The sequence below is a fragment of the Trichomycterus rosablanca genome, chromosome 4, assembly GCF_030014385.1.
Source record: "Trichomycterus rosablanca isolate fTriRos1 chromosome 4, fTriRos1.hap1, whole genome shotgun sequence".
NCBI lineage: Eukaryota > Metazoa > Chordata > Actinopteri > Siluriformes > Trichomycteridae > Trichomycterus > Trichomycterus rosablanca.
The window spans coordinates 7,060,286-7,080,870 of NC_085991.1; the positions used below are offsets into that span (position 1 = coordinate 7,060,286).

At 43.4% G+C, this 20,585-nt stretch overlaps 1 protein-coding gene across 2 annotated transcripts in view; it reads right to left on the reverse strand.

Annotated features, from left to right (window-relative positions):
* The window catches only part of eif2b3 (eukaryotic translation initiation factor 2B, subunit 3 gamma), a 48,304-nt gene extending 32,162 nt beyond the window's left edge, over positions 1-16,142 (reverse strand). Inside the window, exons 1-5 of one of the 2 annotated variants that reach the window (XM_062993909.1) lie at positions 15,945-16,142; positions 13,688-13,844; positions 11,105-11,176; positions 10,829-10,983; positions 465-624 (exon numbers count right to left, since the gene is read on the reverse strand). In XM_062993909.1, the coding sequence (XP_062849979.1) occupies positions 465-624; positions 10,829-10,983; positions 11,105-11,176; positions 13,688-13,838 (538 nt within the window). In that variant the 5' untranslated portion in view covers positions 13,839-13,844; positions 15,945-16,142. Of the gene's footprint in view, positions 1-464; positions 625-10,828; positions 10,984-11,104; positions 11,177-13,687; positions 13,845-15,944 lie in introns of those variants that run through there. The other variant, XM_062993910.1, reaches the window with a different exon arrangement.
* Positions 16,143-20,585: the final 4,443 nt, after the last annotated feature.

The following is a 20,585-nucleotide window of genomic DNA, read 5'->3' on the forward strand; positions in this document are numbered from 1 at the left end:
ACTCCTCCAGATGTCTTGTAGAGTCCACGCCTCTGCATATTACATGGGTGGTCCTAATGTTTTGGCTCATTGGTTCTTGTTGAACCAAGATTGTGGGCATTACTATGGAGTTGGTCCACCTGGTCAGCCTGGCCAGTGGTGTAAACAGACCCAGTTGGCTGTGTCTGATGGGGGGGAAGGCAGGATGAAGACTTCTCATCATCAAACAACATTAAAGGTCAATCCTACTGCCTTGTAAAGCTTGTTTGACAGTGGACAATGTTACCCACATCCCTATTTCATAGCAAAACTGTGTTTCTTTGAGGTTCTTTATTAGGGATTCCTCCCAACCTTGACAAGCGACAACTTTTCCATGTATTGCATGTATGTATCTGGCATGACACAAGCTGTGTTCTATTTGGCAGAGTAAAAGCTGTGCAGCATCCCTTAAAGAAGGCAGCTAGAAAGGGTGCGAGCAGCATTACCTGCTTTCTTATTTCCCTTTTGACCCGGCACGGTCTCAGTGAATTCGTTGACTTTGCTCATGAGCATTGAGAGCGTGGCGTTGTGGGCGCGGAAGAGATCCACCACCTCGTGCAGCGCCAGGTCCGTGATCAGGTCGCAGCTCAGCACCAGGATGTCCGTCTAGAAGGAAACAGGGGGAAGCTTGGTGGTTAAGAAAGGAGACTGCTTAATTGGCACTGTTGGACCCCTGAGCATGACCCTGAACCCTTAAATGCTTGCAATGTTTGATTTAACAGTACTCAAATACTCATACTCACAGGGAGGAGGGAGGTGGGAGGCGGGGTAATCTTGCTATCACTCAACAAAGCCATTTGTGCTCCCCACAAAGCTGCAAATTCATTGGCTGATGATTAACAGTGTTGTTCTTTTAAATATACTAGCAGGGCTGGGAGGTATAATACTATATACCAGCTGATGACAGAGAAATGGCCTATATAAACGGTAGTTATGGCTGTACCGTAAACTGCTACAAAACAGCGTCACTCGTCTCATCCGTGAGAACGTAGGGTCTTGCGGTATTTCTGTGTATGGGATCGAATCCCCAATAGACTTGACTTACAATACTGTGACAGTATATGGTCTAAGCAATTCAAGGTTAAGGGTTGGTCTTGAACAAATGACCTTTCGATTACTAGTCCAGTACCTTAACCGCTAGGCTACAACCGCCTTAATGAATACATACACTGATCAGGCATAAAATGATGACCACCTCCTTGTTTCCATACAGAAGCACTTTGTAGTTCTACAATTACTGACTGTAATCCATTTGTTTCTCTACATACCTTTGTAGCCTGCTTTCTCCCTGTTCTTCAATGGTCAGGACCCCCACAGGACCACTACAGAGCAGGTATTATTTGGGTGGTGGGTCATTCTCAGCGCTGCAGTGACACTGACATGGCGGTGGTGTGTTAGTGTGTGTTGTGCTGGTATGAGTGAATCAGAAACACCGTCACTGCTGGACTGAGAATAGTCCACCAACAAAAAATATCCAGCCAACAGCGCCCCGTGGGCAGCGTCCTGTGACCACTGATGAAGGTCTAGAAGATGACCAACTCAAACCTCAGCAATAGATGAGCGATCGTCTTTACATCTGACTTTACGTCTACAAGGTGGACCGACTAGGTAGGAGTGTCTAATAGAGTGGACAGTGAGTGGACACGGTGTTTAAAAACTCCATCAGCGCTGCTGTGTCTGATCCAGTCATACCAGCACAACACACACTAACACACCACCACCATGTCAGTGTCACTGCAGTGCTGAGAATGATCCACCACCAAATAATACCTGCTCTGTGGTGATCCTGACCATTGAAGAACAGCATGAAAGCAGGCTAAAAAAGTATGTTGAGAAACAGATGGACTACAGTCAGTAGTTGTAGAACTACAAAGTGCTTCTATATGGTAAGTGGAGCTGATAAAATGGACAGTGAGTGTAGAAACAAGGACGTGGTTTTAATGTTAATACATAACACACATAAAATGCAACTGAGGCTTTACAGGCCATGCAAGCAGCAGCATTTTACATACGCATCCTATAAAGACTCCACGTTTAATGAAAAGCCCTCCGTTTATTCCTTATGACGACAGTCACAACAAAAGCAAGATTCATAACATCAAGGCACGGATGACGTGGGAGCAGCACCGTGTGAGAGAGCGCCTCTGTAAACACTCCGCTCAGGTCTGGCCTTCACGTGTACGTGCTTTTTCGTATATACGTCTGACTGAACACGAGCGCTGGGGCAAACTCGGCGATAAATCGTCCTGCCTTCGCCTGCGTTTCAGTCCGAGCGGTCTGGTTCCCATCTGGTCTGCCCATCTCGGCCCCGTGGATAAATAAACAGGGGAGAGCGAGTGTCGAAAAAAGCGGCAGTAAAAGAGCGGCTGGCTCTGCGAGAGGCTGCATGCCTCATTGGGGAGGTCCGGGCGTGACGCTCCAGCTCCGGTCTTCTGCCTCTTTCCCTATCCCACTGGGCGCGGGGCCCGCCAGAGGACACATGCTCAACAGATAAAGATGGACAGAGGCCTGACTGTTCGGAGCGAGCTGACCCTGCTGGTGCGGCCACGTCGGACCTACACGGACGCGGAGTGGTCAGACTTTGAATATGATGACGGATTCCATATCATTTGGTTCCTCAGCAGGAGGAACGGCTATTCCAAATTTCCCCTTAGGTTGGACCAAATCAGTGAATAGGTGATTTTTTTATCAATCTGGCATCCTGTTCTATGCATACAGTGGGGCCAAAAAATATTTAGTCAGCCACTGATTGTGCAGGTTCTCCTACTTAGAAAGATGAGAGAGGTCTGTAATTTTCATCATAGGTACACTTCAACTATGAGAGACAAAATGAGAAAAAAAATCCAGGAAATCACATTGTTGGATTTTTGAAGAATTTATTTGTAAATTATGGTGGAAAATAAGTATTTGGTCAATAACAAAAGTTCAACTCAATACTTTGTAACATAACCTTTGTTGGCAATGACAGAGGTCAAACGTTTCCTGTAAGTCTTCACCAGGTTTGCACACACTGTAGCTGGTATTTTGGCCCATTCCTCCATGCAGATCTCCTCTAGAGCAGTGATGTTTTGGGGCTGTCGCTGGGCAACATGGACTTTCAACTCCCTCCACTAATTTTCTATGGGGTTGAGGTCTGGAGACTGGCTAGGCCACTCCAGGACCTAGAAATGCTTTTTACGGAGCCACTCCTTCGTTGCCCGAGCGGTGTGTTTGGGATCATTGTCATGCTGGAAGACCCAGCCACGTTCCATCTTCAATGCTCTCACTGATGGAAGGAGGTTTTGGCTTAAAATCTCACGATACACGGCCCCGTTCATTCTTCCCTTAACACGGATCAGTCGCCCTGTCCCCTTTGCAGAAAAACAGCCCCAAAGCATGATGTTTCCACCCCCATGCTTCACAGTAGGTATGGTGTTCTTGGGTTCTTCTTCTTCCTCCAAACACGACGAGTTGAGTTTTTACCAAAAAGTTCCATTTTGGTTTCATCTGACCACATGATATTCTCCCAATCCTCTTCTGGATCATCCATATGCTCTCTGGCAAACTTCAGACGGGCCTGGACATGTACTGGCTTAAGCAGGGGGACACGCCTGGCACTGCAGGATTTGAGTCCCTCTCGGCGTAGTGTGTTACTGATGGTAGCCTTTGTTACTTTGGTCCCAGCTCTCTGCAGGTCATTCATCAGGTCCCTCCGTGTAGTTCTGGGATTTTTGCTCACCGTTCTCATGATCATTTTGACCCCACGGGATGAGATCTTGCGTGGGGCCCCAGATCGAGGGAGATTATCAATGGTCTTGTATGTCTTCCATTTTCTTACAATTGCTCCCACAGTTGATTTATTCACACCAACCTGCTTGCCTATTGTAGATTCACTCTTCCCAGCCTGGTGCAGGTCTACAATTTTCTTCCTGGTGTCCTTCGACAGCTCTTTGGTCTTGGCCATGGTTGAGTTTGGAGTCTGACTGTTTGAGGCTGTGGACAGGTGTCTTTTATACAGATAACGAGGTCAAACAGGTGCCATTAATACAGGTAACGAGTGGAGGACAGAAGAGCTTCTTAAAGAAGAAGTTACAGGTCTGTGAGAGCCAGAAATCTTGCTTGTTTGTGGGTGACCAAATACTTATTTTCCACCATAATTTACAAATAAAATCTTTAAAAATCCTACAATGTGATTTCCTGGATTTTTTTTTTCTCATTTTGTCTCTCATAGTTGAAGTGTACCTATGATGAAAATTACAGACCTCTCTCATCTTTCTAAATAGGAGAACTTGCACAATCAGTGGCTGACTAAATACTTTTTGGCCCCACTGTATAACCAATCCAACTCCTACTGCAGACCTGTTCACCTAAACTGGCAGAACTCCGACCCTTCTTTTTCATTTCAAAGCCCAACAACATGCATTTAATCCAAACTGTCCACCAATAATACTGACATAAAAGCTTTTGAGGCAGCTTTCTTCAAATATTCTTTATGTAATGCTTATAAACATGTCATAAGTGTTTAATGTAGGTAGCCTGGCTATTCTTCTCATACATATATATACTGATCAGCCATAACATTAAAACCACCTCCTTCTTTCTACACTCACTGTCCATTTTATCAGCTCCACTTACCATATAGAAGCACTTTGTGGTTCTACAATTACTGACTGTAGTCCATCTGTTTCTCTGCATGCTTTGTTAGCCCCCTTTCATCCTGTTCTTCAATGGTCAGGACCCCCACAGGACCACCACAGAGCAGGTATTATGTAGGTGGTGGATCGTTCTCAGCACTGCAGTGACACTGACATGGTGGTGGTGTGTTAGTGTGTGTTGTGCTGGTATGAGTGGATCAGACACAGCAGCGCTCCTGGAGTTTTTAAATACCGTGTCCACCCACTGTCCACTCTATTAGACACTCCTACCTAGCTGGTCCACCTTGTAGACGTAAAGTCAGAGACGATCGCTTATCTATTGCTGCTGTTTGAGTTGGTCATGTTCTAGACCTACATCAGTGGTCACAGGACGCTGCCCACGGGGTGCTGTTGGCTGGGTGTTTTTGGTTGGTGGACTATTCTCAGTCCAGCAGTGACAGTGAGGTGTTTAAAAACTCCATCAGCATGCCAGCACAACACACACTAACACACCACCACCATGTCAGTGTGCTGAGAATGATCCACCACCTAAATAATACCTGCTCTGTGGTGGTCCTGGGAGAGTCCTGACCATTGAAGAACAGCAGAGAATGCAGAGAAACAGATGGACTACAGTCAGTAATTGTAGAACTACAAAGTGCCTCTATATGGTAAGTGGAGCACCAAGCAACAATAATAATAATTTCATACAATAATAAGAGTCAAATTTGTTTCTCGCACCCCAGATTAAATCTACATTAATCCCAGCATCTGGAACGAAGTGTGTTGAGAAGAAAGTCAATCCGTCGGTCACATTTTCCATATCTGCGTCTAAAAGCAGACTAAAACCGCAGAGTTACAGCCGCGCTGAGAGAAACACTACTCGAAAACATCTCCTGGTGATTGAGAACTGGGACCATGTGGTGAAGAACTATGTACCGAAAGCTCTGCACGACCTGCTTGAAAGTAGAGCTAAACAACGTGAAAACGAAAGCCTGATCTCATCTCGTGGCGAAATGCCCGCAGATATGCGGCAAATGCGATCCCAATCAATCAGTGCCACTGCTGGACGGGGCACTTAACGTGGTATAGCTGTGTCGCTATTTATGACCAGGACCCAACAACGGGATAAATGTGCAGGGGTGGCCGCCCCCCCCCTTTACGTCCCGGGCTGAGGGGCGAGCAAATGGACGGGCATTCTCCTCCGGCATGTCGTGCCCTGGTCGCTGGAATGCGAGTAAGGCAGGCACCAGAGGTCTGACCGGCCTGAAGAGCTGCTGTTGGGCATTTAATTCGGCAGCTCTGAGTGAAGGGAGGGAGGAGCGGGGGATGGGTAGAGGAGGATGGGGGAAGATGTGTGTGTGTGTGTGTGTGTGTGTGTGTGTGTGTGTGTGTGTGTGGGGATGGGGGGTCGAGGTCAGGCCACCCACACGCTGCTGTAGTTCTGCCTGACTAAACCCCCCTGGGCGCTGCCAGGTGAGACCACCCAGAAGTAGAGGAGAGGAAAAGAGGGTGGAGAAAGACGTGCGGTAGGAGTCACGGAGGAGGAGAAAAAAAGGAGAAACTAAATCCTACCATGAGATAAATTCTTGTTAAAAGATAATGTAGCGCTTTCTGCTGATTTATATCATCGTGTCGGACAGTTCGGGACTGAACCCGAGTAAAGAAATTCGACCTGATATGACGGGTTTAAGTGTGATTACATTTAATTCAATTAAAATAAATATTTAATGATTTAAAATAAAAATATAATAATTAATTATTCATATAATAATTACGTTTACACATTAAATACTTGTTTATTTTAAAATATATTAAATACAAAAAATACTATTATCATATAATGCATTTAATTAAAAGGTAAAAAACATAATTGTGCATTAAAAAATTTATTTAAATATAAAACATAACATGAAGAAAATGAATAATTTAAATGAATAAATATTCGCAATTTATTTTGTAATCATATTGTATTTATTTTTAATTAAAATGTTTGGTATAATTTCTAATTAATTGCTGAATTTAACATATTAAATAAACGTAATAAACCTGGGATTTGTCCAGTGGTGTCCAGATGAAAAAAATGTAAACAAATAAATATCCTTCTTTAAATATAAAACATAACATGAAAAAAATTAATTTTTGAATGATTTTTTTTATTTTGTAATTATATGTATCTAGGGTTATGCAACTTATGCAACAAGTTTATTTTTCTAATGAATTTATGGCATTATTTAATTGCTGAATTTAACATATAAAATAAACTTAATAAACCTGGGATTTATCCAATGGTGTCCAGATAAAAAAATGTATGTGAATAAATATACTTTATTTATTTTGTAATTATATTTAGTTATTTTTTTATTCATTGTTGGTTAAAAGTGAGTAGTAAACATTACATTTAGGCTCCATTAGAAAGCACGGCCAAAAATCTGATTGAAGCATTATAACAGCCTAGCTATTGAGAGGGACACTCAGAAGTGTGCTCTAAGAGCCGGTCCCAGGTGTTTAGGGTGTGTAGTGTTTAGCGTGTATAGTGTTAAGGGCATGTAGTCTTTAGGGTGTAGTGTTTAAGGTGTGGAGTTTTAGGGTGTGTAGTCTTTAGGGTGTATTGTTTAGGGTGTAGTCTTTAGGGTGTGTAGTCTTTAGGGTAAAGTGTTTCGGGTTAGAATGTATGGTGTAGCGTTTAGGGTGTGTAGTCTTTAGTGTGTATTGTTTAAGGTGTGTAGTCTTTAGGGTGTATTGTTTAAGGTGTGTAGTCTTTAGGGTGTATTGTTTAGGATGTGTAGTCTTTAGGGTGTATTGTTTAAGGTGTGTAGTCTTTAGTGTGTATTGTTTAAGGTGTGTAGTCTTTAGTGTGTATTGTTTAGGGTGTGTAGTCTTTAGGGTGTATTGTTTAAGGTGTGTAGTCTTTAGTGTGTGTAGAATTTAGGTGTGTAGTCCTTAAAATTTAGTGTTTAGGGTATATTGTTTAGGGTGTGTAGTCTTTAGGGTGTATTGTTTAGGATGTGTAGTCTTTAGGGTGTAGTGTTTAGGGTGTGTAGTCTATAGGGTGTAGTGTTAACGGTGTGTAATCCATGGGGTGTAGTGTTTCAGGTGTGTAGTCTTTAGGGTGTAGTGTTTAGGGTATGTAGTCTTTAGGGTGTGAAGTCTTTAGGGTGTAGTGTTTAGGGTGTAGTGTTTAGAGTGTATTGTGTAGCGTTTAGGGTGTATGGTGTAGTGTTTAGTGTAGTGTTTAGGATGTATGGTGCAGTGTTTAAGCTGTATGGTGTAGTGTTTAGAGTGTTTGGTGTAGTGTTTAGGGTGTAGTGTTTAGGGTATGTAGACTTTAGTGTGTGTAGTCTTTAGAGTGTAGTGTTTAGGGTGTAGTGTTTAGGGTGTGTAGACTTTAGGGTAAAGTGTTTCGGGTGTGTAGTCTTTGGCATGTAGTCTTTTAGGGTGTGTAGTGTTTAGGGTGTAGTGTTTAGGGTGTATTGTGTAGCGTTTAGGGTGTATGGTGTAGTGTTTAGTGTAGTGTTTAGGGTGTAGTGTTTAGGGTGTATTGTGTAGCGTTTAGGGTGTATGGTGTATGGTGTAGTGTTTAGTGTAGTGTTTAGGGTGTAGTGTTTAGGATGTATGGTGTCATGTTTAGGGTGTAGGGTGCAGTGTTTAGGGTGTAGTGTTTAGAGTGTAGCGTTTAGGGTGTATGGTGTAGTGTTTAGGGTGTATGGTGTAGTGTTTAGAGTGTAGTGTTTAGGGTGTTTGGTGTAGTGTTTAGGGTGTAGGGTGTAGTGTTTAGAGTGTAGCGTTAAGGGTGTATGGTGTAGTGTTTAGGGTGTTTGGTGTAGTGTTTAGGGTGTATGGTGTAGTGTTTAGGGTGTTTGGTGTAGTGTTTAGGGTGTATGGTGTAGTGTTTAGAGTGTAGTGTTTAGGGTGTTTGGTGTAGTGTTTAGGGTGTAGTGGAGCACCCAGGTAAATCACACGCGGACACAGGGAGAACATGCAAACTCCAAACCGGACGGCTCCACCTGGGAATGGAACCCAGGACTTTCTCACTATGAGGCGACAGTGCTACCCACATAGCCACCGTGCCACCCTAAGTATAGGAACAGCTAAAAAATAACATTTGAATTAAATTTTAATGATATGGCATATCGTGTTTATTGGGGCTTCCAGAGTGTCTCCACACGTCCTAAAAATGACATGAACCTGCGGCCCAATTCCTGACAAGACCCGGCAGAATGCTGCCTAACAGAAGATTATTCCGTTTCTGCGTAAACATTGACTTAAGGCACGAGTACGAACCCAAACACGGCATAATAAAGGAGCGATTTAATAGCGCGGCTCAGTCGGATTCCCCCCATTATGCGGCTGTTGTTTGCTAAGGGAGGGTAAGAACGCCGTCTGTTTGGTCCGTACAATAAACAGGGATTTGAAACCCCCGCTGCCAGCCGCCGTCTCTCAACACTTAGTGGGCTGTTCGTGCGCTGGACGCCTCTGCCACTCAATGCCGTTAATCTCCGGTTTTCTCTCCGGGATTAGCAATAAACGCGTCTGCGCTGGCTAGCGTGCTAGAGCAGGCCCTCCTCCGCTGCGTTCGCTTTGGGTTCAGAACGGAGGAGTTCGTGTCCTGTCAGGAACACATGTTTCAACCATCCCTCCCTATGATGACCGTGTTTTAACGGATGCTGGGCATGCTGGGGAATGAACAGGACTCTGGGACACACGCGTGCATGTAACGGGCTGTTATGTAGCGAGTTTTTCTGACCCAGGGAAGAGAAATGTCGAGACATGAGAGAAGAAAATTGGCCGGGATTGATGTGATGACACCTTTTGACTCAGTAATAACTCAGAGCAGTTTGTCCCACCTGTTATTGTAGAAGAAGTCTCATGTGTAGCTCACAGGTCTGGCTTTTGGAAGGTGCAGTCTGGATAGGTGTTGTGACATCATATGAGCGAGTGGATCAGCCATAACATTAAAACCACCTCCTTGTTTCTACACTCACTGTCCATTTTATCAGCTCCACTTACCATATAGAAGCACTTTGTAGTTCAACAATTACTGACTGTAGTCCATCTGTCTCTCTGCATGCTTTTTTTAAACCTGCTTTTACTCTGTTCTTTAATAGTCAGGACCCCCACAGGATGGTGGATCATTCTCAGCACTGCAGTGACACTGACATGGTGGTGGTGTGTTAGTGTGTGTTGTGCTGGTATGAGTGGATCAGACACAGCAGCGCTGCTGGAGTTTTTAATACCGTGTCCACTTAATGTCCACTCTATTAGACACTCCTACCTAGTTGGTCCACCTTGTAGATGTAAAGTCAGAGATGACAAGTGGTCACATGACGCTGCCCATGGGTCCAGCAGTGACAGTGACAGTGCTGTGTCTGATCCACTCATACCAGCACAACACACACCAACACACCACCACCATGTCAGTGTCACTGCAGTTCTGAGAACGACCCACCACCTAAATAACACCTGCTCTGTGGTGGTCCTGGGAGAGTCCTGACCATTGAAGAACAGAGTGAAAGGGGGCTAACAAAGCATGTAGAGAAACAGATGGACTACAGTCAGTAATTGTAGAACTACAAAGTGCTCCTATATGGTAAGTGGAGCTGATAACATGGACAGTGAGTGTAGAAACAAGGAGGTGGTTTTATTGTTATGGCTAATCAGCGTATATATATATATATATATAAATGCCTTTTACTTACAATTACAACTGAACACAATTTGAGCGCTTGAGGGTTAAGGGCTTGAACTAGCAACCTTCTACCACTCAGTGGTTTTGGTACAAATATATACATTCTTTTTCCATATATCCCAGCTTGTTTGGAAGCTGGGGTCAGAGCGCAGGTTCAGGAAGAGTTAGAGGTCTTGTTCAAGCATCCAACAGTGGCTGGGATTTGAACTCACAAACTGTTGCTTGTAGCCAAATTTAACACAGGTTTAACACTTGGGTATAGTACTGGTCACATGTGGGCTCATGGAACCGTACCACGGGGCACGGTAATGTCATTGCAGTGCTGAGAATGGTCCGCCACCCAAATAACATCTGGTCAGGTAAAGGGCAACATGTGGGCTGCTCTCGGTAACTGTATACTCACAAAGTTCATCTGTACGCTAGGTGTAGCTTATAATAATGAATAATAAATATACAAGCACCCGCTAAGTGTACCTAATAAAGTGATACAAAGAAATGAAATTCTCACCTTGATCTTCTGCTGAATGTGGCGCAGGGCGTCGGCTGTGCCCATGTCGGCGTCCTCCTGGATACACACCACGTCCAGCTTCATCTTCACTTCCTTCAGGTGCGGATTGGTGCTCAGGACCTTCTGGACTTCTTTTGTGGTGATCACTATCGCCTCTGAGACCAAGCAGACATCAGGGATGTATGAGATCGATCAAATGGTGAACTCTGACGCATCATGTGAGCTAAATTATGGAATAAAATGGGGTTTTTGAGGAGGGCTTGGGTGCTTTCTCACCATATATTTCTGTATTCTGTACTTCGGTGTACCTCCAGATCTGCCTTTGTTGACCCTGTGTATCTTCATGTCCTTCATGACATGGAACAGTGGTCTCAGTCAGGGTGTGAATTATACAGTGACAGTTGGGGGGTCAAATTTATATATTAGCTAACTAATGACCCCCAACCCTGAATGTCATCAGTGGCAACCTGGCAGGGGTGGGGCTTGAACCAGGAACCTTCCTCTGTCTACTACCACTCTCATGCCTACTTACCTAATCTACACCGATCAGCCATAACATTAAAACCACCTCCTTGTTTCTACACTCACTGTCCATTTTATCAGCTCCACTTACCATATAGAAGCACTTTGTAGTTCTACAATTACTGACTGTAGTCCATCTGTTTCTCTGCATGCTTTGTTAGTCCCCTTTCATGCTGTTCTTCAATGGTCAGGACTCTCCCAGGACCAGCACAGAGCAGGTATTATTTAGGCGGTGGATCATTCTCAGCGCTGCAGTGACACTGACATGGTGGTGGTGTGTTAGTGTGTGTTGTGCTGGTATGAGTGGATCAGACCCAGCAGCGCTGATGGGAGTTTTTAAACACCTCAATGTCACTGCTGGACTTATTACTTTGGTGAATAGTCCACCAACCAAAAATATATCCAGCCAACAGCGCCCCGTGGGCAGCGTCCTGTGATCACTGATGAAGGTCTAGAAGATGACCAACTCAAACCTCAGCAATAGATGAGCGATCGTCTCTGATTTTACATCTACAAGGTGGACCAACTAGGTAGGAGTGTCTAATAGAGTGGATAGTGAGTGGACACGGTATTTAAAAACTCCAGCAGCACTGCTGTGTCTGATCCACTCATACCAGCACAACACACACTAACACACCACCACCATGTCAGTGTCACTGCAGTGCTGAGAATGATCCACCACCTAAATAATACCTACATACATAAAAAGGTATGTAGAGAAACAGATGGACTACAGTCAGTAATTGTAGAACTACAAATTGCTTCAATATGGTAAGTGGAGCTGATAAAATGGACAGTATGTAATGTATGTAATTTACTTAGCGTACAGGCGGCCTCATTTATTTCATGCTGTATGCATCCGCACACATCGTCTATAAGTGGACAGACCAAATATTTGACTCCACGTGGTGGGTGTTCCGTAAACATTCTTCATACAACGTGTTGGTTCGTTCTGTCAGCGCTGCCTCTATTTAACAGACGCCAGTGATGATTGGTTTGGGCAGTGTGTAAAATACGTCGAAAACTTCATTCTTTGTTTGGCCTTCCAGGGTCGGCTATAATGTAAACTATTGAAACACAGCCGATTGCTTGGACGCATCTTGTATTAATCTCACATGGACTACCACATGTACAGTGGTAGCTCAGCAGTACTGGACTAGTAATCATGTGGCTGTCTGTTCAAGTCCCACTATCGCCAAGTTACCACTGCTGGGCCCCTGAGCGAGGCCCTAACCCTCAATTGCTTGCAATGTATTCAGTGAAAACTGTAATTGCCCCCTTTTCCCTCAAATTAGAGTAGCCAATCCACTGCTGGGGACACTGATGGCATCCAAGAGGGGTGTATATATGCGCCTGACGTGTGTGCAGTCCACCAATCCCTTCTTATTCACCCATACTTCGCTAAATTTTGCGTATGAGGTCGACTAGGCATACGAGCCACGAGCCACGCCCCGATCTCTGCGCTCCTCAATTTTCTGTACAGGCACCCTGGGCAACCAAGGTCCTTACACAGCATTAAAGAGCCCACCCTATTTTAGTCCCGTCCTTCCCATTCAGCAGACTAGAGACCAAATTTGTCCGCTGCAGGCATTAGCCAATTGTGCCTGCTAGAGGGCGCCCAGCCGATTAATGACCACTGGCGCACCCAGATGGCGAATCTTCGAATCTCGGTTCTGGGGTGGATTTATCAAAGCTTCTAGCATCAGCGAGTTTCATATCAGGGCAAGCCGTAGCCTAGTGGTTGAGGCACAGGACTAGTAATCCAAAGGTTGCTGGTTCAAGCCCCACCACTGCTGGGTTGCTGCTGTTGGGCCCTTGAGCAAGGCCCTTAACCCTCGGTTGCTCATACTGTAACTGTAATGTAAGTCGCTTTGGATATCAACAAGTCACTGCTACCAGCAGTCTGAGTGCCTACACGAACAACGATTGGGTGCCAGAGGGGTTACGACCTCTGCTGGCTGATAGATGGCGCCTGCACAGAGTCAAGGGATAATGAGGATCAGGGTGTGCCTCTCCGTACTCAAAGCTGGTCCACATACGAACTCGCCTTGTGCAGGTGAAAAGATGCAGTCGGCTACTGCACACGTGTCGGAGAGGGCGTGTGTTACGGCTCTCCTCAGTCACTGCGGAGGTCAACATAAGTACAGAGAAAGCATAATGCAATCTGGTAATTGGATACGACTAGATTGGGAGGAAATTTAAAAAAATGCTCTTTTGAAAACAGATCCCAATGGCATCAACCGTGGAAAGGGTAACAGGTGCCCATTTCCACTGTGAAGAAGTGTGCTGCTCAACCAGGGAGTAAAATTGACTAGTTACTAGTAAATGTCACTTTACCTTCAAATCCAGCCCTCTCCAGCAAGGTGAGCGGGTACCAGATCAGTGGCTTGTTACCCACAGGCAGCAAAGGTTTAGGAGTGTTGTAGGTGAGGTCCATCATCCGGGACCCACCGCCGGCGGCCATCAGTACGGCCTGCAGCTCCATCATTCTCCTCTGCCATGAAAAAACACATATCACGATACACTGTTTATCCAGTATGTACATTGTAAGCATACACCAGTCAGCCATAATATTAAAACCACCCCCTTGTTTCTACACTCACTGTCCATTTTATCAGCTTCACTTTGTAGTTCTACAATTACTGACTCTAGTCCATCTGTTTGTCTGCATGCTTTGTTGGCCCCCTTTCATGCTGTTCTTCAATGGTCAGGACTCTCCCAGGACCACTACAGAGCAGGTATTATTTAGGTGGTAGGTCATTCTAAGCAATGCAGTGATACTGACACGGTGGTGGTGTGTTAGTGTGTGTTGTGCTGGCCTGAGTGGATCAGACACAGCAGCGCTGATGGAGTTTAGACTGAGAATAGTCCACCAACCAAAAATATCCAGCCAATAGCGCCCCATGGGCAGCGTCCTGTGACCACTGATGAAGGTCTAGAAGATGACCAACTCAAACAGCAGCAATAGATGAGCGATCGTCTCTCACTTTACATCTACAAGGTGGACCAACTGGGTAGGAGTGTCTAATAGAGTGGACAGTGAGTGGACACGGTATTTAAAAACTCCATCAGCGCTGCTGTGTCTGATCCACTCAACTTAACGTACAAACACATTTCGGATTACGAACAGAAATTCGCGAAACACATGACGTCACGAACAAGTTTATTCCAATCGTCTCTCTCTCTCTAAGCCAGGGGTCTTCAACCTGTGGGGCGTGCCCCCCTGAGGGGGCGCGAGTACTTGCCCGAGTGCTGTTCCACCAAGGGGAGGGGGGCGTGGTGTGAGGGGGGGGGGGGGGGGGGGGGCGCAAGTCGTGCTCGGCACACGAAGAGGGGCGCATGCCTAAATAGGTTGAAAACCCCTGCTCTAAGCAAACATTCGGACAGCGGACGGTGTTTTCTTTATATTTTGTAAAATTCAATATTAAAATGTCCCAAAAAAATGTGCAGAGGGAGCGCAGTGGTGAGAAAATGAAAAAAAAAAAAAAAAAAAAAATCACTATTTGTTGTGTTGTATAATTACTCCTGCCAGTAGGTGTCACTGTGTATCAGACAAGGGGGACGGGTAGTGAGAGAGAAGAAGGAATTCGCTGAGTAAAGTATTCTTTCTTTAGTGTAATTACACCTACAAAATACAATACTACTGAAATAAAGAAGGAAATAATAGAGAAATATGAGAGTTATTGTTGTTTCTGGTAGATACATTTTATAAAAAAAATTAAAAGAAAGAAATGTATTCTGGTGTATAGTAAAGCACACGTACTGTACTGAAATGTGATGTGTGTTTTATGTACAGTACAGTACTACTGTGTATTGTTTATTATTGTTTATTACAGTAATGTATATTCTATAATTTAAGATTTAAGGGACAATATACTTGCATTTATAACAAAAAAAGAGCATTTGAGATATTAGAAGGGTTAGGTAAGGGGTGGTTTGGGAGGTCTGGCACAGATTAATTCTATTTACATTATTTCTTATGGGAAAAATAGGTTTAACATATGAACATTTTGACTTAAAAACAGCCCTTTGGAACCAATTAAATTCGTAAATCAAGGGTCCACTGTACCAAGAATGGCATCACAAGCATCCCGTAGTTTATAAACCTTTTGACAATCAACTATAACCATAAACCAATTATGTCTGCCAAGGAGTGTAGGTGTGTCCATGTGTAGTGTTTAAAATGCCAGCATCACACACTATAACCCCAGTGCAGGGATCACAGAGCATCATCAATATGATCAGATCTGATAGTGATCATGTGGTGAGCATCCTAGCACATCATGTATGGGTCAAAAACAGTCATTTAAATTATTTAGTTAGATCTGTAAGTTGATTTTTCTAATATAATGCTCAATGGGTGCGGGTTCTATTCCCTGATCATCACAACAGATGGAGTTAACGTTAGCTGTCATTCCTTCTGCGGTTTGGCTACTATTTACATTGAAGCACACATGAAAAAACCTTCTGTTAATACAATGTATTCACATTTTGAATAAAAAAAAACAATAATACACTTTATAAATAAATAAATACACGCGTGGCAGGAACAGAATCAGGTCAGTAAGCTTTAATAAAAGTTAGCTAAACTCACCTGTTCAACAGCAGCGCACGCGCTACTCCACCGTTAGCATTCAGCACCACAGCTAACCCTTCGCGCTGGATATAACCCAACAAAAATAGCAACCTGAGTGTAATGTAATAACCCCAGTAAAACACCGACAATACGTTTATAACAACTCAACACAGAATTAATGTTTTTAAAGCATTTAAACTTTCTTATCACTAGCACTGAATCTCGTTAGCTTTCAAGCTAATATGATGACAGCGTTCCGTCAATGCAAAGCAGCCGTCAGGAAACTAGTCAATGACTTTAGTTCCTAGAGACACTGTAGCTCCAATCACTCGATTTGTCGCGACGATAAAACAATAATTTAAATTTAAATGTATAAGTTTAGATAAAACATTATTAATATTGTTTTTATCGTTACGTTTTATCGTTAAAACAATAATTTTATGTGTAATACATATGTAGAGCATAATGCAGGGCATTACACACTAGCCCATTCACATACTCAAACCTAGAGGAGCATATGAGGAATATTTAAATTTAATAAAATGTATAAATTGTACTTAATATATTGTTTAATAAAAAAAATAATTATAAAACATAAATAATTAAGTATCATAACAGTTTATGAATTATAAATGGTGGCAATCGGTAATGTGTAATTATTATGTTATAACTTAGTAAAAATAAAGAAATATTGAATTATAATATAATAAATATATATACACTAATCAGCTGTGACATTAAAACCACCTCCTTGTTTCTACACACATTGTCCATTTTATCAGCTCCACTTACCACATAAAAGCACTTTGTAGTTCTACAATTACTGACTGTAGTCTATCTATATCTCTACATGCTTTTTTACCTGCTTTCACTCTGTTCTTAAATGGTCAGGACCCCCCACAGGACCCCCACAGAGCAGGTATTATTTGGGTGTTGGATCATTCTCAGCACTGCAGTGACACTGACATGGTGGTGGTGTGTTAGTGTGTGTTGTGCTGGTATGAGTGGATCAGACACAGCAGCGCTGCTGGAGTTTTTAAACACCTCACTGTCACTGCTGGACTGAGAATAGTCCACCAAACAAAAATATCCAGCCAACAGCGCCCTGTGGGCAGCGTCCTGTGACCACTGATGAAGGTCTAGAAGATGACCAACACAAACAGCAGCAATAGATGAGTGATTGTCTCTGACTTTACAACTGCAAGGTGGACCAACTAGGTAGGAGTGTCTAATAGAGTGGACAGTGAGTGGACACGGTATTTAAAAACTCCATCAGCGCTGCTGTGTCTGATCCACTCATACCAGCACAACACACACTGACACACCACCACCATGTCAGTGTCACTGCAGTGCTGAGAATGATCCACCACCTAAATAATACCTGCTCTGTGGTGGTCCTGTGGGGGTCCTGACCATTGAAGAACAGGGTGAAAGGGGGCTAACAAAGTATGCAGAGAAACAGATGGACTACAGTCAGTAATTGTACATTGGACAGTGAGTGTAGAAACAAGGAGGTGGTTTTAATGTTATGGCTGATCGGTGTGTGTATAGTATATAAATATATGTACTATTATTTCTGTTATTATTAATAATTATTTATTACATTACATGTATTTTTTTGTTGTAGCATCACTTTATTCTGGTCAGGATTGCAGTGGATCTGGCTTTCATCGAACCACTGGGCGAATGCAACAACACACCTCAAACAGGACCCCGCACCCCCATCTATTGCCTGTCAAATGCCCTTCCTGATTCAACCCTCCTTATTTTATCTGGGCACAAAGATCAAACTGACAAGTGTGCCCGTCTGTGTAGATGCCTGACTGGCCAATAGTACCGCTGTGTTTTGAATGCTGAATTACAGCGGTAGTGTGCTAGCATATTTTACTACTGTGCCACACAAGCACCCCATTATTAGTATTAATAATATTGTTATTATCATTTGTTGTTATTTTTTTATGTGTTATAAGTAAATTACAGTTTATATGAAGTGTCCTTTAGTAACATATTCAGGTAACTGAGCGATAGTCTTGAGAGAAAACCTATGATGTTGCAGAGGAAACAATTTATGTAGCCTTTTATCATTATGTTCTGTTTTATCATCTGTTACCTTTCGTGCCAAAAAGAAAAAGCTCCCACTACTCTACTTTGTAGTAAATGGTAAGTAGTGCAGAAGAAATCTCTCCAGTTCTGCACACTGGCCTGCACACAGCTCCTCTTCAGTCAACAGCTCCAGCCCAAACCCCAATTCACAGCCCTCCTATGTAACAGCAAATTGAACTCTGGGAATGTGGTTGGGCTTTGTTTTCTCTGGACAGGAGATAAGCTTCGTTGGTCGCTGCCTGAAGAGGAAACACTGCAATAACAGCACAAGCAGCAGCTCCCCACACCCCCGTTTTAAAAGAAGTTAAGCCTAGTGAAACACTCAGTCAAAACTATATGAATAGTCATTATTATGCGTTTTTATTCTTAATCTTACATATTGTTGAGACACACGCTTAGCAAGTTTCCATTCTAGACAGAGATCAGCCTTTCTAAAGGTTTCTTTGGTCACCTTGACATTCCTTTCTATGAACAGACAAAACATCATGTGTGTGGTACGAGTCAATAAGACCACCCGGGAAATCCTGCACCGGTGTCGCAACCGCAGTTTACTACCTGCTAGACGACTCCCGAACACACTGTGGCCTTTTCATGAAGCGGGCGACACACCTTCCGACCGCGGAATCACGTTTATTAATCATAAACAAGCCGAGAGGGAAAGTTTACACGATTATACTTCGCGTACGCCGAGCTTAGAAAAAACTAATTAGGTTTTCGTTTGACCGTGCGAAAGTAATAGTGCTAAATGAGGTTGGGGACGTGCATCAGATCAAACCTCACGACAGGAACTGCTGGGCGTATGTCAGTACAAACAGACGGCCTGTTTGCAAGCAAGAAACAATAAACAGTGGAACTGAAAGGCTATGCTGAACTAAAATACGCTGTAGGGTCAAAAGTATGTGAACACCCGATGAGCATGTTGGACAATTCATTCCGAAATTAAGGCCTCTTTATCAACAATATGGGTTTGGGAGCGGCGCAGCACTAAATCACTATGCTTCCACCACCATGCTTTACAGTTGAGATAAAGTTAGGAGAGTCATTTGATCTTAATACAAGTCTTAATAAATATACACACATCTGATTTTGTTTGTTTATTGAACATTTATGAATAATTTTTAGTCCAGGCTCGACGACCTTCATCGAGAAATTTGTACCCTAAAACTCAACGTTTCCCTTAAACTTGACGTGTGTTTGTTCTTTGCTTTGTTCAGCGCTCGGCTTGAGCGGTGCGGTAAAACATCATCAAAGTGCGAATATGAGACGAATCTGCATTTGTGTGGAATAACTGTCACGATTAAGAAGGAAACAAAGTAACAGTAACGGTGTATTTAAACTGTTTTTCAATTGTATTGCAGTGTTATTCAAAGTATAAGTTTAAAAAACAACCAGATTATTTTACATTAGCCTAAAATATATGCGGGCGGCACAGTGGCTCGGTGGGTAGCACTGTTGCATCACAGCAAGAAGGTCCTGGGTTCAATCGGTCCGGGTCCTTTCTGTGCGGAGTTTGCATGTTCTGCAAATCCTGTGTGGGTTTCCTGCGGGAGCTCCGGTTTCCTCCTACAGTCCGAAAACATGCATTGAGGTTCATTGGAGACACTGAATTGCCCTATAGGTCCATGGGGTGAATGTGTGTGTGTCCATGGCACCCCGTCCAGGGTGTTACTGTGTGCCTTGCGCCCATTGAAAAGCTGGGATAGGCTCCAGCAACCCTAACTGGATAAGCGGTTAACAAAGTGAGTGAGTGAGTAAAATATATGCAGTTCCACGGGACCATGGAACGCATTAACATGTTTCCCATACATCCTAATGGGAAAAAATAGCTTGAAACTCAACGCCTTGAACTCAAACTTGGCACCACTCACAGAACCAATTGACGTACCACTGTACAATGAACCTGTACAATGTTAACATGGGTAAGACTTAAGACACCAAAAACTCAAACTGTATGCCAACTGTGAAACGTGGTGGAGGGAGTATTGTAGATCAGGGCTGGTTTGCTGTGATTAGAAAAAGAAACTCGTGTGTTCAAAATAGAATAAAATTCTATTCTACTCCCTGCTATTTTCACATAATCCTCCATACAATCTGGCAACCACCGTCAATGTAACCCTGCAATAAGAAATGTTACATTCCAGTACCCCCAATACTCTTTATTTTAACTCGTCGGCTACATGTGGGTGGCATCATTTAACGCTCAATGCACAATCCTTAAAGTCAACACATGCCTCGGACACTTCCGGACCGATTAGTCACGTGTTTAATACACTAACCCCGTGGACTTGACGTTCTCTACAGGGCTCAGGAGGGTAGAACGGGTTCTAGTGGATTGTCTTAATGACAGCATGGAGTGGGTTGGGGCAAAGAAAGGAAATGTGGACCAGGTGCTGGAATATGAACCATATTTCTTCATTATTGTCTAGAAAAGTGTGTTAATATGCTGAATTGTGCAATTCCTACTGTTCAGTCTGTCACAATCAGGACATTCTGGCAGAGGGAATGAATTACGGGATACACAGATGAGCCAAAATATTAGAACCACTCCTGTCAAAA